The sequence below is a fragment of the Vicia villosa genome, linkage group LG2 (assembly GCF_029867415.1).
Source record: "Vicia villosa cultivar HV-30 ecotype Madison, WI linkage group LG2, Vvil1.0, whole genome shotgun sequence".
Lineage (NCBI taxonomy): Eukaryota > Viridiplantae > Streptophyta > Magnoliopsida > Fabales > Fabaceae > Vicia > Vicia villosa.
Window position 1 is genome coordinate 123175461 of NC_081181.1, and position 21789 is coordinate 123197249.

The 21789-nt window shown below is 35.4% G+C and overlaps 1 protein-coding gene and 2 non-coding genes across 3 annotated transcripts; 2 read left to right on the forward strand and 1 right to left on the reverse strand.

The window, feature by feature from the left end:
- The first annotated feature begins 2208 nt into the window (after positions 1-2208).
- Positions 2209-2923, forward strand: LOC131649916 (protein MAIN-LIKE 2-like). The gene is made up of 2 exons (XM_058919654.1): positions 2209-2705; positions 2800-2923. The coding sequence occupies exons 1-2, from the start codon at positions 2209-2211 to the stop codon at positions 2921-2923; spliced, it is 621 nt and encodes a 206-aa protein (XP_058775637.1).
- Positions 2924-5389: 2466 nt separating this feature from the next.
- On the reverse strand, positions 5390-5611 carry LOC131654515 (small nucleolar RNA U3). Its single transcript, XR_009299539.1, has one exon. It is a non-coding gene; the product is annotated as a small nucleolar RNA U3 (small nucleolar RNA).
- A 1728-nt stretch (positions 5612-7339) lies between these two features.
- Positions 7340-7456, forward strand: LOC131654237 (U5 spliceosomal RNA). Its single transcript, XR_009299282.1, has one exon. It is a non-coding gene; the product is annotated as a U5 spliceosomal RNA (small nuclear RNA).
- The last annotated feature ends 14333 nt before the right edge of the window (positions 7457-21789 follow it).

Here is a 21789-nt window from a genome sequence, read left to right on the forward strand (position 1 = left end):
GTCCTTTATCTCCCGCATGAAATTTTGTGCGATGTGTCGAATACAATAAACATGCGTTGATGTAGGGTTTTGCCACCCGTTTGCTGGATTGTTGTACGCACTCTCGATGGCAGCATGTCTGTCTGAAATCAAGCAAAGTCCAGGTTGGGGGGCAACGTGTGTCCGAAGATTTCTGAGAAAGAAACCCCAACCTCCAGCAGTTTCTCCTTCCACAAGAGCGAAAGCAACAGGAAAGATGTTACTATTTCCGTCTTGAGCCACAGCCATCAACATGGTGCCTTTATATTTTCCGTACAACCAAGTTCCATCTATTTGAAGAATTGGTTTGCAATATGAAAATCCTTGTACACATGGGCGGAAAGCCCAGAAGAGCCTGTGGAATATCACATTTCCTTGAAGTGATGTTCCGTCTGGAGATTGCGCCGGAAGGGTCTCTAAAATAGTAACAGTTCCAGGAGCATAAATTTGAAGCGCATATAAGAAATGTGGGAGTCGTTTATACGAATCCTCCCAATTTCCATACACAACTTCGATCGCCTTGGTCTTCGCCAGCCACGCCTTTCTATAAGACGGAGTGTAGTTGTACGTTGCAACAATATGAGAGATTATCGTTTTCACCTTTAACGATGGATCTTTTTCAAATAGAGGCAAGATTTCTTGACAAATGATGTCATAACTGAGCTTACGGTGATCTTGTGAAACATTTGTGTTAATACATGTGTGATCTTGGGAAATATATCCTATAACCCATGAGTCACTTCTCTTCCTGTATGATGCATGCAACCTGAATCCACAATCAGTGTTACTACAGTAAATTTTGTACCTTTCGACATTGGCGCGATCAACTCTAAAATCAACATTGTTTGCCATATGAAATCTTTTTATGGCCATGATACATGCCTCCTTAGAACGAAATCTGTCTCCTACTTTTAACCGTTGATCTGTTTGGGTGTATGGATCATAGAAAATATCAATCGATGGTTCGTCATCCCCATCAAAATTCAGGTTCCTCATGTGCACTGGAGGCATATGCACTTGATATCGTGGTACAACAACTTCCGGTTCATCTTCACTTTCCTCGTTTACCAGGTTATCAACTTCTATTTCCGGTGCTTCTTCTTCTTCATCTACAACGTCGACCTCTGCTTGCTCGTCTCCAAGTGCATCAATGACTTGTGACTCAACCATTTGTGTGGTTTGAACTTCTGGTAGAGTAACATACAGTTCTATGCATTCGTAACCAGAATACTCATGATTGGTAAACATATTCTGCATGTCTTCATCGTCTTTGATCTCAACTTGGATAAACTTGACCGGGTTGTCTCCACGAAGAAATCGATATTGGTAAAATATCTGGGATACACCACCCATTGCAAGCTTCGTCTCTAATCTCCCTTTGAAGTAACTGAAATTTGCTTTTCTGCTTAAACAAAATCGTTTAACCTCAGTGTTTCTAAACAGAAAACCAACTTCTTCGTTGTCATAGGTCTCGCCAAAAATATGAGCGTTGATAATGTATTGCGGAGGGGCCATTGTTGAGTGGGTAGAGAGTTTTATTTCAAATATGTAATCAGATGTGTAATGCATGCCTAGACAAAGTCAGCACAAAACACGGGAATGCATGGTCATTTCAACACAGAATGCATGTGAACCCATCTTTATCACTTTGATATCTGTATCACATGCATGCTCACCACTTGGCCCTCATGCACTTAACATCAACAACCACCAACCCTCTATAAATACTCTCATATACTTGCTTTCTTTTCACCAACATATATTCTTCTTCTTCAAAAAACCACTTTGCATTTTCAATTCCGCAGAAAACTTAAAGAGTTCTTGAAAATGGCTCAACAACTTCTTACCATGGGTGAAACACACAGAGGAACTAGAGCGAATTTGGCGACCTTTGTAAGTTTATACTTATTTATTTCTAAACATCTATGCGTATATGATATCCAGTTTAATCGATTTATTTGTGGTTCTTAGGCTGTTGACCGATTCCGTACACGTTCTCACGCTTACGTTGAACCCGACGAGAGGATTATTCCGAATCTCCAAGCATGTGGCTTCGGACATATCATAAAAGTTAACAACAACACCATAGACAGAAAATTCATCCTTGCCTTACAAGAGCGATGGAGGCCTGAAACCCACACGTTTCATCTTCCAATAGGTGAGTGTACTATTACTCTAGAGGATGTTTATATGTTACTTGGTCTGCCCATTGATGGTAAGGCTGTTAATGGATCTGTTCAACATGCTAATTCAATGTGTGAGAGAGTGTTGGGAAGAGATCTAGTTGTGCCTACTCAAGGTTCAAGAGGCCAGGGTATCAGTCTGGTCTCCCTTAGAGATTACTATGATGAACTCGTCTTGATGGACAACTTTACTGAGGAGCATGTTTGGTTAATGACTAAGGTTTATATAATGTTGATGTTTGGTAAACTTTTATTCCCGGAGTCGACAGGTAACACTGTCAACTTTTTCTATTTAAGTAAATTTGACAGTATTAGCAAGATTAGGAAATATAGTTGGGGGTCCGCCGTTTTGGCGATGTTATACCAGTCTCTTTGTAAGAACGCGGTTGCCGAGAAGTGCACCTTCTATGGATGTGCGTTCCTCCTACAAGTATGGGGTTGGTGGAGAATGCCGACGCTGTCCCCGGTAGGCAGGAACAACTACACGTTCCCTTATGCAACAAGGTACGTCTTTTTCTCTTTTTCAACGCTATTCCTTGAATGCTAACTATCTTTTTCATAAAAATCTGAAATAACATTTTTGCTCTTTATTTTTTAGGTTCTGTGGTCCTAAATTGGATTACAGTAAGAATCCGAGGGGGAGTGTTGTTTTATATCGGGACCTAATTGATCACCTCCGATCTGAAGATGTATTATCCCTAAACTTTTATATGATCATATAGATGTATTACAATTCATCATGCTTTTTAATAATATGTTATTTTTTCTCCCACGCAGTTTAATTGGAGACCATACTTGTTGCTAGACCATGAGCCAAACGAGAGTGACCGGGAAGTTTGGACTGCAGTAGTACCGATAATAAGGTTCAACATCATTGAGATGCACCAATCTGACCGTGTGAGACTGCAGTTTGGCATGCATCAACCGATCCCGGATCCCCCCACTGATTTGGGTCGCTGGCATATTAAAAGAGTTAACAATCAATGGGACCACGCAGATTATCGTACATTCGCACCTGAATTTTGTGAGATGTGGAGGCAGCGTCGCAGCCGTCTGTTACAATTCCCTGTTGCCCAACTCCCCATGTTTCCAACCGCGGGATACCTTGCTTGGTATAGAACAGTCACAACCCCCGATATGTATGTGTCAGACCCCTACTACCTACACGACCCCCGCCAACAACAACACGCACAACAACCACCCCAACAATACGCACAACAACCACCCCGACAATACGCACAACAACCACCCCAACAACCACCCCAACAACCACCCCAACAACGACAACAACGCCAACAACGCCGACAACGCCAAACATCCGAACAACCTGACCATGAGGAATTTCAAACAACACCAACAACGCCCTACCAAAGTCAACCCTTCCAACAACAATCATGGGGCTTCACCCAACAACTCCGTGACGCCGACCCCTCCACTAGGCTACCCATCCAACAACAATCGTGGGGCTTCACCCAACAACACTACGACGCCGGCCCCTCCTCCTCCACTAGGCAACCCATCCAGCAACAATCATGGGCCTTCACCCAACAACACGGCGACGCCGGCCCCTCCAGCTACAATAGGCAACTCAGCCCCGACATGGGTCTAGATGACAATTACGACCCAAACGAGCAAATGACCACTCAATCGTCACAGTACGAATTTCCACAACACCAATAATATGGGTACACCACACCCCAGCAAACAATGCCATTTTTTCAAGGTCAATCAAGCGCTGGGTTTTACCGACCATGTGACGCAACTCCACCGCCAAGACAAATCTTTGAGGGCATGGGGACCCGACTATTTGACAGCAACATACAAGAATACATGTCCAATGAGCGCATGGAGGGGCTAATCCGAGGACCGCCTACCCAGACACAACAAGAACAACCAAGGAATAGGGGGGGTCGTGGAGAAGTCGGTCGTCGAGATCCTTCCAACCGGATTCGAGTAGTTCCAGATTGCGGAACTGGCGGTGAGAGGGGTCATGGTCCGGCGCCGGGTCGGAGGGGTCATGGTCGGAGGGTTCGTGAATAGCATAATATCCATGTTTTATTATTTATCTTTTGTGTACCGTATTTGTAATGTTTGAACTGTATGACCGTATTTCTAATGTTGTTTCTGCATTTCTTGTATTTGTAATGTTTGGAATGAATGACATGTGGTGTTTCATTATTTATTTAATTGTTAAAACAATTTTGTTAATAAATAAAAAAAATTTAAAAAAAAATAGTATATAAACAATTAAAAAAAAAAAAAAAATATATATATATATATATATACATAGGCGCCACCCTAGGTGGCTAAAAAGGGAAAAATATGCATTGATGCCACCCTGGGTGGCGCATAGGTTAAGAAGTTTTGGTCTTTGGCGCCACCTGAGGTGGCTCCTATGTGGAGACCACCTCTGAAACCTGGTCATATGCGTAATTTTGCCGAAAACATGGTTTTTGATGTAAATAAATTATTAAACATGGTTATTTGGATTTTTTTTTCGCATAAATTTACTCATATAAAAAATAAAAAAATACAGTATAATGATAATATATTTTAAATACTAACCATTGATAGTCATTTTTTGTTAATTCAGAAAGATACATATGTGATGAGATGATTAAATTGAGATAATGAAGGACCTATTTATAAAGAATAACCAAAATGGGTAAAGAAAAAATCCTATATTATTCGAACATATAAATTTCTTTTGTAAAAAAAAAAAAACATATAAATTTATTTTAAAAACAAAAAATCTTATTACTTCAACATGCACCGAGGTCCAAAACGTGACACAATGTTGAAATCCATTACTAGTAGTATATCTTTAGATAGTTCCGTGGCAACTCTACAAATCAAAATAAAGCACTTTGGGAAACTAAACAAAGAGAAGAAAGGAAGAAAAAAGAAGGCAAAAGCAAGTTCGCAAAAACGTATATCTCCCTGTAAAATTTGAGGAAGGAAGCAAGTTATGTTTGTGAGAGGGAAGGGACAAACAACTAAAGTATCTTTCATTTTCGCTTTGGGAAGCAAGCAAGGTAAGCAATACAATATATCACTCATTTCTCAAAAACTCAACCTTTCCTTGTCTCGGCTGTCTTATTTACATAAAAAAAAATGCAAAGTTATAGTTGATTCTTTTGGGTTAATGTTTCTTATCGCAAGGAAGAGGAAGAAAATAAAAGTTTTTGAGTCTGTCAGAGCACCGTGTGACCACCCCAGTTGGTAGAACCCAACCAGGAACGATCATCTACAGCTTAGATGATGACCACACATGTAGATCATCCTGGCCGTTATTCACGCTCTGATCACACGGTCTTAGTTCATCCACCAGACGTATGTTCCTGTCTCCTTTGAAATCAAGGACACAGTAGTACGAGCCTATAGAACAGATCCTGTTCAAGTAAGGTCGTGCTTTAACCTGCTTAGACGGAGGGATATAAACAATCAAGATCTGTCGCGCGTGAACGATATGGGAGTAATATAATGGTTTCTATTACCGTGGCTCTCGCTTTGGGATTTATTTATGCAAAAAAAAAGTTTCTGATAAGTCTCGTAATCTTCGCAGATTTTGTAACAAAACAAAGAACTCTAGTAAGATTGTATAGGTGACATTGTAAATATGTTTCTAAAGCACTCTTATATTTATTGGTAGTCTCGTAATTCATTAAAAATTGGATGCTTTTTTTAGAAGACTTTTCACCTCAGAACTCAGTTCTGATTTAGATTGATATACGGTTTACGTATTGTTAAATTAACAGATAATGTATTAGGTTCTAGCTCTACTGATAGTGCATATCTAAACAATGCTGATTCAAATGTATGTTGCTTACAAGCAGGTTGACACACTGATATCTGCACATTGTCTGATCACATTCAAGAACACATTATAAGCAAAATGTTACACAATTGACAAGAATTCTTTTCTTGCAGGCTAGGTTTGGATCTGACTCTTAGAATTGTCGCACCTGTGTATGCTCACTCTTTGAAAAAATAATATGAAAAGTGCAACAATATGAACTAGTTCTGCCTTGGATAGATATATTGTTTACGCAAAATTAAATTAACTGATGATATGTGTTAGGCTCTACTAGCTCTACTGACGGGTTTCAAGAATTTTGATTCAATGATACCTGTACTTTCAATTCCAACAAATGAATACAAAATTATCTTTCAATTGAGCTGTGAATAGCTGATGAGTGAGCTAATTTAGCTGTCAACTACTGCCCACATCAGTCTATTTTAGTTCAACTTTTATATTTATTTAGACTGTGCATAACACTAAATCTTATGATGTACAAACTGTTGAGCCAAAAGTAACCTTCAATGGCTCTAACCCTAACTCTCTGATTGTAGTTAGCAGTAGCTAATTCATTTCCTTAATCAATTTTAAGTTGTCTACTGATTGTGCATTTCCAAACAAGGATGATTTAAGTGTATGTTGTTTACAAGCAGTTTGACATACTGATATTGCACTATCAGTTCCAATAATCGAATGCAAAGTTATCTTTATTGATTTGTCTCCTTCCCACAGAAGCTGTTGCCTTTTATATTCTCTGTGAAATCTGATATTTGCCAGTAGCTCGGTCTGTACACCTCATATGCTTAAACAAAGATGGAATAGATTGCGTAACTCAATACAGTTCTTTTGTTGCAAGGTGAGTTCATATTCATGTTTTTTCCTCTTCTATATTTGCATTGTAATTCAATTGTTGCTAGGTTTGAATTTGTAGTTATTAAGTTTAGTGAAGCCATTGTCCTTGTTCTGATATTGTCATCAGAACAATATATCTTTTTGGGTCAAGATGAAACTAATTTCTCCCTGTTATTTTCATGTCAATGTCAATGTTTGGATGAATGTTGTAAGACATTGGATCATATAAAGGTGCTAGATTAGCTGCGGGCCAGGATTTATATAGTCGTCAGTTTATCCTAGACCTGTCCTTCACGATTCTATCAAACTGCCTTTGTCTTTCAAAGACTTTACGATGAAAGTTTGATACGTTTATTCATGGTAGAGGGTAGAAAAGGTAGAGGTCGAATGAGTGGATATCTGACTTAAGTCCCACATTGTCTTATGCAATACAAAACTAAGCTGATCACATATAAATTGAAAGAACCTCTTCTAATAATACTCACAGAGCCGTGTGATGATGACATAGCGAACTATTCTTTCGCCTTTTACTAAAGAATACCGTGTCAGCGTCACATTTAGCGGCATACGCTAGTTTTTGGAAGAGTCCTCCTTGTTGAGGGTTCTGCAATATCAGTTGAAACTTTGCCAATTCTTTCTGCATTTCAGCATGATAGGAGTGGCTCAATAATATCAGTATTAATTTCAGCATGTGGAAGAAGGGGTAGCTCAGTGTTTGATCTCTTATACCATAATTGTGAATGAAACTGTATGATCAATTGTGTATTTAACTTTTCAGAATGCATATTACAACTGAATAAAGTATTTATATACTATGGATGCTTAATCATTCTGGTGGATGTCAGTTTCTATTTTTCTTTGAAATAGTTAAATTGATCACCTTGTGCAATGAAGAGTACTGTGTGTTATGACTCATTATAGTGCATGCATAACCTGTTGCCTTGCGTCATTACACTAAGATAAAGCCTCTCTGTCTTCTACAAGATACTTACCTGGATGGAGTCAATAGGTGATCAAGAAGGCCTATTAAGTGACCTCCATTGCACTTAGGAGGGGTGCTGGCCTAAGGTCTCCCAATTGAGTTTTAAGATTTTGCTGGTTCTTGAGGTTGCTCCTCATAATTGAGTTTTAAGAAAAGCTGGTTATATATGTGTTAATGTTATTGTATTATGTATCTCTTTTGTCATCTGTACCATAAAGTTATCTTTGGAGTTCAAATCTTGAATAGAAGATTCCTTGATATTTGTATATTAAACACTAATAAGAATATAACCTACACCAACATCCTAACCACTAAACTCTGTAATCCCTTAACATACCATTTCTCCTGAAATAGACTCATAATTTCAATAACAGAAGATGGTAACAAGGAGCTAAACTCAGTATTGCTGTCAACGTATTCTTGAGAACTAACATTTAAAAATATTTAGCTGTCATTCAAATTTTTGTTAATTTGTTTTGGTTCTAATTATGAATTCCCAGACTTATTTTTCTTATCATTCTTACATTCTGCAATGTATTTCGTTTGTAGACTTCACATAGTTACAGTTTCCCCCATGATTGTTCACAAGCAGTTTGGAAATCCTATAGTCAAAAGGGTATTATTTATGAAGTCTCATTCCAGTCTATCATAGCTTTAGCTATGTCCATCTTGATGTCTATATAAGCTTTCTTTCTCTTGGAAGCTTTTATAATCTATATATACGTATTATTGCAGTATGCTAGATTGCTCTTTAGAAATCTGTAGAATCTTTGCACCCTGTAACCATACTATCTGTGAAAAGAGTTTAAAGGTAGTGCGCTGACAGTGTAAACTAATTTTACACCTACAACCAATCAAAATATTTACACTTGCTATGTTATATTAGTTTTTTTAAATTAAAATTGTGTTTTAACTAGATACATGATTGTGATTGGTTGACAGTGTAAATTGTAAAATATTGTACACTGTCCGTGTATATCTCTTTTTCTCTTGTATAAATTGTATTTATAAATCTATTAGAGAGCCGTTTTTCAATCAAATGTAAATTGTATTCTTGTTTATATATATATATATATATATATATATATATATATATATATATATATATATATATATATATATATATATATATATATATATATATATATATATATATATATATATATATATATATATATATTTGGTAAAGTAAGGGTATGTATTTTTGAATGAGTTAATTTTCCGAGAGTAATGTGGCTTATTTAGTATGAATGTGATATACGTGAATTAGTAGAAAAGAAGTTTGGCTGAAAATTTGATAGAGAAACATTATAATTATAAGAGTATAGTCTTATCTAAAGACTTCACATAATAGAGAAAAAAGTTCGAAGTTCTATGTAGGAGATATTTTATGATAGTTGGAGTGTGCTCCAAGGTATCTAGGTTTGTATTTGGAAGAAAGCAACGTGGCCGGAGGCGCATTACCGCACAAAATTTAAAATTTGATATAGTTAAATTTTGGTTAAACAAAATTTCATAAAAAATTTGTCATGGTTAAATCTCGACAAAATAAGACACCCTTATTTGTTTTGTTATTATATTTAAAATGTGACTAATCTAACTTCAAGGGTTGATCTAGTGGTGAAGGTTTATGTCAGGAGAATTTATTTTTCTCAAAATTTCAGGTTCGAATTATGTTAGGTGCAAATAATTTCTGTATTAGACTAAGTCTGTAAAATTCCGCCTTTAAACACGTCCCTCGCAAGTGGATGGTGAAATTGTTTCCTTTAAATTAGCCGATAGCTTTGACTTTAAACATTATTATTTGAAATTTTTAATTTTGTTTGTGTATTAATTTTTCAAGAAACGAAAACCTTTAATTATTATTAGTTTAAAATTTTAATTTCAATCCACGATGTGTTTTCTTAACACATTAACGCCCGTTTGAATTATCTTTTCCTCCTCTGTTCGACGTACTTTCGAGTTGGGATGACAATACGCGGGTCGGGGACGGTTATTTTCTCCCCCAAACTCAAATCCGAATCTCTAAATAATCCCCGTGCCCCGTCCTAAACCCAAACGGAAATGGAGAATTAAAACTCAAACTCGACCCAAACATTTCGGTTGGGTTCGGGTATCTCCGTCTGCCACCATCCATTTAGTGAAAATTCATTTTTTAAATAAAAATAGTTACTTTTCCAAAATTAAATTACATTATAAATAATAAAATAAAACAATTTCATACATACATTTAGAATATGTTAAATAATAAATACAAATCAAAATATCAAAATATTGACCACTTATTTAATATTTTAATTTATCAAAAATAAAGAATAATATACAAAATGAAATAAACAGGGCGGGTTCGGGGGCGGGTACTAGTGTCCCCATTACCCAACCTGTCCCCATATTTTGTAATCGGACAGAACTCAAACTCAGTCAAAGGTAGTTTTCCGCGTCAACTTCAGAGCGAGTTCGCGTGGATACCCGCAAGTACGGATTTTGTTGTCATGCCTACTTCCGAGTTACTAAACTTTTTTTCTTTCTCATTTCGAAAAAATTATCTCTTTAATAAACTTTATTCATTTGCAAGTTAAGTGGTCAGAGTACTATATGTGACTAGTCTTATAGAGATGGATATATGGACCGAGGTTAGCGAATCATCTCGTTTAACTTGTTGTCTGACCGAGTTTTACCATTTATTTGTAGGTTTTATGTAAATTTTGGTTCGTGTGGGGCGCACCATTAAATAGTGAGTTGTGCGGTCTAAATCCTTAGATTCAAGAGTTTGTTTGTAACCTATCTAACAACTCTTTAAAAAAAAGTTATTCTTACACTAAATCCTACACCTACACATTAAACACTGTTCACAAATACGTGAACAATGTTTTCATTTATTTAAATTTTTACTTTTAGTATATATTTTTCTAAAACTACTTTGATTAATGAAATATTAAAACTTGGTTAATTCTGTTTGAAGTTTGGTTAATATATATTTTAACATAAAAAATTAATATGCACGGTACAAAATTTGGTTAATCATATTTATAAAATTAATTAATACAATTTATAACTTGGTTAATGAGTTCTCAAACATAAAAAAAAAATTTAAATAGTGAAATAAAGTTAGTTAATGGAGTGTAAATGTTGACTAACATATTTATAATTTAGTGTCAAAATATGATTAATAGTATGTATTTTATTAATTAAAGAAGTAGTGAAAATGATTAATGAATTATAAGTAAAATAATTGGTTAATAACTTAAATTTTTGTGGTTAATATAGTTGTGAAGTTGGTTAATGACATAATCTTATATTCTTATATTTGTATTATAAAATAAATTTTAATTTAAATATTATTATTTTTTAAAATTAAATATATTTTTTTAAAATAATGTTATTTTATTAAAAAACATTGTTCACCGTATAAATATGATGAACAATATATACGATGTAGGTATTGATGTAAGAAAATAGTATAAGGATAACAAGTTGTTAAAAAAAAATAACTACACTTTTATTCCTTATAATTTTACTCATCATAAACCAATAATTTTAACAAATTATAGTAACCGAATATAATCATACTATAAAAACTCAAATTAGTTTAGACTATTAAAGCTCTTTTAAGTATCATTTAGGTCTATTTATACTTTGTACTTATAACTCAAAATTATCAACAATAGTATTGTTTTTTAATATTTTTAAATTGAAATTTTCTATTATCAATTTTTTTAAATAAAAAGTTATTTGTTTTTTTATGAACCAACACTCACAATTTTAAAGGGAGTGAAATAGAATGTTGGTCATCCCAATAATTGTTTGTTTTGAAGGTTGAAACAATGATTAAATGATTTTTAAACTTTAGTTACATAAGACAAGACGTTGCGTGAGGCGAAATTGATTAGTTAGAGATGAAATATAGTTCCTTAAGATTGATACATTTATGCGTTTTAAACGAGGTGGTGTATCATATTTTGAATTTAAATACTTCGATAAAGGTTTGTGATGACTTAAAGAGTCAATTTAGGTTCAAGATGTTAACAAAAAAATTGTTCGAAAAGCAATGACTATACAACTTGAAGAACTAATCATTGATTTGGTAAGGCTTTATTGACTACTCTTACTTAGAGGAAAGACACTATTAATTTTGATGTGCTCACTATCAACTATGATCATTTGTTGACTACTCTTACCTAGTGGAAATACACTATTGATCTTAATGTAATTGCTATTACAATTTTGTCTCATTTTCAAAGGAGATGGATGTTGAATGTAGTATAGCGGCAAGCAACAAAAGATTTGGAAATATTGATCCGGGAATTATCGTCCACAGAGATGGAGAGATGCCATTCAATAGTTTCTATGGTTTTGAGCTCGGGTTTGAATGAACAAAAGATAAACAAAGATATAGACAGGAAAAGAATAAACACATTCTCAGAAGAGAAATAACTTATCAGGAATGTAAATATATTCACTCTTCACAAACATACACTTACCAACCCGCTATACTCAACCTACGATACTCATCTATGTCATCACGTATCTCTCACATAAGCTTCCATCTCTGGAGCACAAACGAGATCCTCTCACAACTAAGGTTATCTCTAACGCAAAGTCACGAGAACATCCGTATTCTCGCGTCGGCGATCTCTCGCGCGCCGCTCAAACACGAACGCATTAAGAACAGATACAAACAGTGAATGCTAGCTCTAAATCTATCTCTAGAGTTCAGAACCAACAGATTATCATCCTAGATAAAGATCCAAGCAGTTTATCTCTAAAGCAACTCAAATCTCCAGCACAGAGCAAAAATCCAGAACAACATCAACACAGATTTGTAAAGCAAGTTAAATATAACATTATAATCGGTAAATATACATAAGATTCAAGTAAATATACAAACAAAACCCAACCAAAGAGAAATACACAAAGAAGAAGAGAAATGAACCGAAAATCTCTCGGTTTGTCAGCTCCGTTCGACGCTCAATCCACCTCCGATCATCCAAATGCAACCTCCGAAGTTGTTTTCTAAGCTAATCTACCCTAAGAATGAAGGTTTGATGATTTGGGAACAATTACCCCAAAACATAACCTAAAAATGTGATTTTTACCCCTATTTAACGAGCTGATATCTGTCATGGTCGCTCAGCGGAGGTACTCCCGCTTAGCGGCTGACAGCAAAAGTGAAATCTTGTTTTCGCCATAAGTTGAGAACCGTAACTCCGAATTGCGCCCGGTTCGAAGCGTTCGAAAGCTTATTCAATGCTCTATCCGATAATGAATGAATGGAAACCAAAATGATGATTTTGGCCATCCTTATTTTGAGCCTATGGAAGTCCGCTTGATGGTGGCTAAGCGGGCTTGCACCAAAACTGCGAAATCGAAGTCGTGCCTTTGACACTTTATTCCTCAAGACTCCAATAAGCATGAATACCTATAAAAACAAAGGAAAAACTATCAAATGGTATAAAATTATATGAAAATACAACTATTCACAAAGTATACGTATTTATACACAAAACGGAGAATTATTCAAACGGTATTAGCAAAAGTATCGATAAGTGCTACTATTTACATACACAAAATAAGTACATTTTGGCACTTATCAAACTCTCCCCAACTTGAAACTTTGTTTGTCCTCAAACAATGTCAAATAAATCAAAGAATTGAAAGTAATAAACCAAAGAATTGTGAATCAACAAGTTTTGAAAACCAAAAACAAATGTATGGTTTAATATAAAAACGTATAAACAAAGTAAATACTTACCACTATCCTACAACGACAACATGTAAACGAAACAAATCCTAAGTACAAAAAGCATACAAAACATTCTAACACAATACATGCTCACATCATGAATCACACCTAGCAAAAATTCATCAATAGATGAAGAACACACAAAAGTGAAGGACTTTTAACACGCATCCAACAATCTTGCAAACAAAAGATTTGATTATGCATTCATCCAAAAATCACATTGAAGATACAAAAGCAAGATCACAAGGGCTTTTCAAGGTTGTAATGTGGCTTGGTTAACAAACAAGGGATATGTCCTAAGGCTAATCGAAACAAAAACTTGCCTAAACCTAAGGGAGTGATCAATCCACAAATTTCTAAGCAACAAAATCTCGATTAAACTTCTTCCTTAACCACAAGTTTCTCAAACCAATCACAATACTTATTAGCACAATTATTCTCTTCTCTTTTCTTTTTGTTTTTCAAAACTTTTTCACATTTTTTTTCTTTCTTTTTCTTTTCTTTCCTTTTCACTTTTTTTTTCTTTCTCTTTCTTCAACCTCATAGCAACAACCAAATAAGTAGCAACCATTTCTCTCCCCAACTTGAATTCAACCACATCATCATGTGAATACTCCCCACTTTCTAAGGCAAGGTAAAAATTCATACAAAAAATCATGGTTGAGGGTTCAAGAAAACAAAGAATCAATCATCAATGCAAAAATGAGAACTAAACACTCAAAGATAAGCATTTAGCAAAAACAACATGGACATTGACAAAAAGGCTCAAAAGGATTAACAAATGATCACACACTCACAAGGTGAATTGACTATTTGGTTATGGTGGTTGTGCTCAAAATGAAACAAAATGCCTTGATCCTTTTCATGCTTTCATAAAATCAACATAAACAAAAGACTAAGCATAATAAAATCCAGTTAAAACAAAGATTGTGGCCTCCATCATATATGAACAATGGAAAGCTTCCTCACATTTATGGTTTGGGAACTAAAGTGATTCAATCAACAAGCAAGTAATGCAAAAGAATGAATTGTATGGTAATTGTACAAATGAAAAGTTTCCTAAACATGCTATGCTACAGAAAGCGATAAATGAGTACCTTGAATGATACGACTTCAAAAACAATATCCTACCATACATCCGCAAGTTGAAACACTCAAGCTTTGGAAAATCACCTAAAAAATCTTCGAATTACCGAACAAAATTTGAGTACAAACAACCAACGAAAGAGTTAGAAAAAGAAAACTAATATATACTACTAATTAGCCTTGGTGAAAGTGGGAAAAATGAGTGAACCAAGTGGAATGGGAACCCCACTGGTACAAAGCAAGAAAACAAAATTTTACCGTCATCGCTTAGCGGAGCTAGGCTCGCTTAGCGGATGACAGAAAAACCAGAAAAATCATAACAGCAACAGCTGTTCTAATTTTCTTCTACTTCACCTAAATATCTCTTAAACATAAAAATAAACAAAACTTTACAACCGTTGGGGTGCCTCCCAACAAGCGCTTGTTTTACGTCGTTAGCTCGACGCCTTTATTGTTTAGGTGTTTGGAAAGTAGCTTCCTCCCGTCATGCCATGGTGACATCTCACAGCACAAGCCTAAAGAAAGTTTCCTAACCAAAACACTCAACAAATATTACGAGTACAATATATACAATGATTAAACGAACATAAAAATGAAAGTGTACAACTATATACACAAACAAACACATATGTACAAGTATGGAACAAATACAATTATTATCATACAAAAAGAGAAAAGTTAGTGAATGTTGGATTTTCAAGTTGAAAAATGAAGATTTGTTATTAAAGAGCTCATTCGAGATCAACATGTTTCACCAACATTCACCAGTAAAAGTATACTTATACGTAACATATACTGTAACACCCCATATTTTCTAATTTTAATTTAATCGGAAATTAAATTATTATTTAGAATTATTTGGTATTTTGTTGAATTATTGGAAAATTATGGATTAAGGGCCATTGGGCTAGAATGGTGAGATTAGTAGTATGGGGGTGCTAAGGGAGTAAGCCCATTACTAATTATTTTATGTTTTCATAAAATAAAGGAAATAAGGAAAATTGGGAAGAAGGAAAAAGGAACGTGAAAAGCAGAGCAGAGGAGATGAGAGATTGGAAAGCCGATACGTGAAAGAGGAACAGAAGAGGAAGAGGACTAATCAAGATCTTTGGCTAAGGTAAGGGGGGACTCTTCCGGTTAATATCTTTTATCGTATTATAGATAATAGGACTGATTTAGATGCATTGTTTGTGTCAATTGGTTGTATGATGGATTGGGGTTTTGGGATGATTTTGAGGGGAATTGTATGATGTGATGAATCGTATGATTATGTGACTGTTATGATGATTGAATGATCCTTTTGTGTGTTATATTTGTGTTATAACATGTATGTGGCTGATATGGTGATATTTGAGGTTCATAACATAACTTGATTTGGGTTTTGGGGATTTTGGGATGAATCCCGTAATGCTGTCAATCGATGTGAGATCTCTGGTTTTTGCCAGTTCGCGCCGCGAAGGTAGGTGCGCGCCGCGAAGGCGTACTTGTTTCCTCGCATCGCGCCGCGTGCATAGGTTGGCGCCGCGAACGTGTTTGTATGCTTCAGGTCGCGCCGCGAGCTTTGGTTGCGCCGCGTGCTGTAGCGATAACTGTTTTCTTGTAAAAAGGTTAAAGATGTGTAACTTTCAAACCGTAAGTCCGTTTTAGACGCCGTTTTGGACGTTGTTCCTTAAATTGAATGTTCTACCATATGAAACGAATAAAACAATAACAACTTGATTTTATTTTAAAAAGTATCATTTTCTTCAAATGTGGTTTATTCTGGTTTTGCATAGCTGATGAGGTGCAATGGTTGTTGTGTGCATAATTGAATATGTGCAATGATGTATGTTGTAATAATGTGGTTGCTTCTGTTAATTGTGCAAATGGGTGTTGTTCATGGTAAATATGGTTATCATGTGTTTTGAGAAATGATGAGGTAAATACTCTGTCGTTGATGAGTTGCTTTGTTGCACTGTATAATGAATGATTTACCTGTTATGATGTTGTGGTTGTAATTGGTGTTTGTTATACATATATTGTTGATGTAAAATATGTATTTTATTGTGGTTGAGAAATAGCATAACTGTGTATGGCTATTGATTATTGTGGTGGTTGATGATTATGACATTTGGTTGATTTATGTGGGTGATAAGCATGTTATGGTTGATACATGCATTCATAATCATTATGTGGCTGATCCTTGACGATGGTGGATCAGTGGTAGCTAATTCCCATTGTGTGGAATTAGTGAGTGGGTGTTGCCGTATCCTTGACGATGGTGGATCGGTGAGTTGGGTTATCCCAGATTTTGGTACCACATGCATATAGTTGCATTTGCATTAGGTTACTTGTGTTATTATAACATGAATGGAAGATTGTCCAATGTTATAATATGTGATGGTGGTGTAATGGTTATGATTTGTTTGGATGAATTATGGTGTTGCCTCTTGGTAATGTATTCTATCTGTTGTTGTGTGTTGATGAGTACTTCCTGACAATCTGAATATAATGAAATTGGATGAATAATGTGACTATGATGTGTTATTGTTTATGATTCGATAACATTTGTTAATTGTGAATGAGACTCACCCTTACTTTGATGATTTCAGATTGGCGAGTAGCGGCTTTTGGCTCGGTGAGGATTAGCTCATGAGCCAGTTTGTTTAGTATAGCGTCGGTGTCATGCTCTGATATTGTAACACTGGGGGAACGCTAGCTTAGATTTGATGATGATACTCTATGTTGTTGTTATTGGAGTAATTCTGTGGGATATTGCATAGATGATGTTATGCTTATCCGTATGGTGAATTTCCGCTGTGTTAACATGGGATGTTTATGTATTATGATGAATTGTTCCTTAGTGAAAGCATGACATTTGATTTATGATAATTTGTTTTAATTGGAATTGTGGCACCCTTGTTTTCATGTTTTACTCTGAATTATTTTATAAATTTCCGCGGGGTTTAGAAGGGTGTTACATATACAAGTAAACTTATATGGTGAACATAAACAAGTAAACATGTACAAGTAAATATATATACAAGTGAAACTATACAATATATACGATATATACAAAGCTCAAGACCACGGAAACTATTGCGATGCAATTCAAAGAACCATCCCCGGCAACGGCGCCATTTTGTTGAATGTAGTATAGCGGCAAGCAACAAAAGATTTGGAAATATTGATCCGGGAATTATCGTCCACAGAGATGGAGAGATGCCATTCAATAGTTTCTATGGTTTCGAGCTCGGGTTTGAATGAACAAAAGATAAACAAAGATATAGACAGGAAAAGAATAAACACATTCTCAGAAGAGAAATAACTTATCAGGAATGTAAATATATTCACTCTTCACAAACATACACTTACCAACCCGCTATACTCAACCTACGATACTCATCTATGTCATCACGTATCTCTCACATAAGCTTCCATCTCTGGAGCACAAACGAGATCATCTCACAACTAAGGTTATCTCTAACGCAAAGTCACGAGAACATCCGTATTCTCGCGTCGGCGATCTCTCGCGCGCCGCTCAAACACGAACGCATTAAGAACAGATACAAACAGTGAATGCTGAAGGATAGAAAAACACTTAGAAAGGGGGGGTTTGAATAAGTGTAGCTTTAAAAACTAGACAGATAAAAATAAATTGCACAGTTATTTTTATCCTGGTTCGTTGTTAACTAAACTACTCCAGTCCACCCCCGCAGAGATGATTTACCTCAACTGAGGATTTAATCCACTAATCGCACGGATTACAATGGTTTTCCACTTAGTCCGCAACTAAGTCTTCCAGAGTCTTCTGATCACACACTGATCACTCCAGGAACAACTGCTTAGATACCCTCTAAGACTTTTCTAGAGTCTACTGATCAACACGATCACTCTAGTTACAATCTGCTTAGTTCACTCCTAAGACTTCCTAGAGTATTCTGATCAACACGATCACTCTAGTTCCTTACAACTTAATGTAATCAATTCTAAGAGTTTACAAATGCTTCTTAAAAGCGATAATCACAACTGTGATATTTCTCTTAACGTTTAAGCTTAATCTCACTAATATATTACAAAAGCAATGTAGTGAGCTTTGATGAAGATGAAGATTCTGAGTTTAGATTTGAACAGCGTTTCAGCAAGTGTTTTTGAATAATCTTGTTCAGAAATGGTTAACCTTGCTTCTCATCAGAACTTCATATTTATAGGCGTTGAGAAGATGACCGTTGAATGCATTTAATGCTTTGCGTGTTCCGTACAGCATCGCATTTAATGTTATACGCTTTTGTCAACTACCTCGAGCCTTGTTCACGCTGTGTCTACTGACGTAGCCTTTAATAGCTTTTAACGTTCCTTTTGTCAGTCAGCGTAGCTTGCCACTTGTACTTCCTTCTGATCTGATGTTTGTGAATACAATGTTTGAATATCATCAGAGTCAAACAGCTTGGTGCATAGCATCTTCTGATCTTCTGACCTTGAAGTGCTTCTGAGCGTGATACCATCTTCTGAGCTTCAGTGCTTCTGATCTCATGTTCTTCTGATGCTTCCATAGACCCATGTTCTGATTCTGCTTCGACCATCTTTTGATGTCTTGCCAGACCATGTTCTGATGTTGCATGCTGAACCCTTGAGACAAAGCTTCTGAGCGCTGAATTATGCGTACTCTTTATATATTTCCTGAAAGGGAAATTTCATTGGATTAGAGTACCATATTATCTTAAGCAAAATTCATATTATTGTTATCATCAAAACTAAGATAATTGATCAGAACAAATCTTGTTCTAACAAATGCTAGCTCTAAATCTATCTCTAGAGTTCAGAACCAACATATTATCATCCTAGATAAAGATCCAAGCAGTTTATCTCTAAAGCAACTCAAATCTCCAGCACAGAGCAAAAATCCAGAACAACATCAACACAGATTTGTAAAGCAAGTTAAATATAACATTATAATCGGTAAATATACATAAGATTCAAGTAAATATACAAACAAAACCCAACCAAAGAGAAATACACAAAGAAGAAGAGAAATGAACCGAAAATCTCTCGGTTTGTCAGCTCCGTTCGACGCTCAATCCACCTCCGATCATCCAAATGCAACCTCCGAAGTTGTTTTCTAAGCTAATCTACCCTAAGAATGAAGGTTTGATGATTTGGGAACAATTACCCCAAAACATAACCTAAAAATGTGATTTTTACCCCTATTTAACGAGCTGATATCTGTCATGGTCGCTCAGCGGAGGTACTCCCGCTTAGCGGCTGACAGCAAAAGTGAAATCTTGTTTTCGCCATAAGTTGAGAACCGTAACTCCGAATTGCGCCCGGTTCGAAGCGTTGGAAAGCTTATTCAATGCTCTATCCGATAATGAATGAATGGAAACCAAAATGATGATTTTGGCCATCCTTATTTTGAGCCTATGGAAGTCCGCTTGATGGTGGCTAAGCGGGCTTGCACCAAAACTGCGAAATCGAAGTCGTGCCTTTGACACTTTATTCCTCAAGACTCCAATAAGCATGAATACCTATAAAAACAAAGGAAAAACTATCAAATGGTATAAAATTATATGAAAATACAACTATTCACAAAGTATACGTATTTATACACAAAACGGAGAATTATTCAAACGGTATTAACAAAAGTATCGATAAGTGCCACTATTTACATACACAAAATAAGTACATTTTGGCACTTATCAAACTCTCCCCAACTTGAAACTTTGTTTGTCCTCAAACAATGTCCAATAAATCAAAGAATTGAAAGTAATAAACCAAAGAATTGTGAATCAACAAGTTTTGAAAACCAAAAACAAATGTATGGTTTAATATAAAAACGTATAAACAAAGTAAATACTTACCACTATCCTACAACGACAACATGTAAACGAAACAAATCCTAAGTACAAAAAGCATACAAAACATTCTAACACAATACATGCTCACATCATGAATCACACCTAGCAAAAATTCATCAATAGATGAAGAACACACAAAAGTGAAGGACTTTTAACACGCATCCAACAATCTTGCAAACAAAAGATTTGATTATGCATTCATCCAAAAATCACATTGAAGATACAAAAGCAAGATCACAAGGGCTTTTCAAGGTTGTAATGTGGCTTGGTTAACAAACAAGGGATATGTCCTAAGGCTAATCGAAACAAAAACTTGCCTAAACCTAAGGGAGTGATCAATCCACAAATTTCTAAGCAACAAAATCTCGATTAAACTTCTTCCTTAACCACAAGTTTCTCAAACCAATCACAATACTTATTAGCACAATTATTCTCTTCTCTTTTCTTTTTGTTTTTCAAAACTTTTTCACATTTTTTTTCTTTCTTTTTCTTTTCTTTCCTTTTCACTTTTTTTTCTTTCTCTTTCTTCAACCTCATAGCAACAACCAAATAAGTAGCAACCATTTCTCTCCCCAACTTGAATTCAACCACATCATCATGTGAATACTCCCCACTTTCTAAGGCAAGGTAAAAATTCATACAAAAAATCATGGTTGAGGGTTCAAGAAAACAAAGAATCAATCATGCATGCAAAAATGAGAACTAAACACTCAAAGATAAGCATTTAGCAAAAACAACATGGACATTGACAAAAAGGCTCGAAAGGATTAACAAATGATCACACACTCACAAGGTGAATTGACTATTTGGTTATGGTGGTTGTGCTCAAAATGAAACAAAATGCCTTGATCCTTTTCATGCTTTCATAAAATCAACATAAACAAAAGACTAAGCATAATAAAATCCAGTTAAAACAAAGATTGTGGCCTCCAGCATATATGAACAATGGAAAGCTTCCTCACATTTATGGTTTGGGAACTAAAGTGATTCAATCAACAAGCAAGTAATGCAAAAGAATGAATTGTATGGTAATTGTACAAATGAAAAGTTTCCTAAACATGCTATGCTACAGAAAGCGATAAATGAGTACCTTGAATGATACGACTTCAAAAACAATATCCTACCATACATTCGCAAGTTGAAACACTCAAGCTTTGGAAAATCACCTAAAAAATCTTCGAATTACCGAACAAAATTTGAGTACAAACAACCAACGAAAGAATTAGAAAAAGAAAACTAATATATACTACTAATTAGCCTTGGTGAAAGTGGGAAAAATGAGTGAACCAAGT

What these genes read in the sequence shown, in the direction of transcription:
- LOC131649916 (XM_058919654.1), top strand. Translation starts at nt 2,209, where the DNA reads ATGTTACTTGGTCTGCCCATTGATGGTAAGGCTGTTAATGGATCTGTT. An exon ending in ACGTTCCCTTATGCAACAAG is followed by an intron (nt 2,706 to 2,799) that starts GTACGTCTTTTT and finishes TTTATTTTTTAG; the next exon opens with GTTCTGTGGTCCTAAATTGG.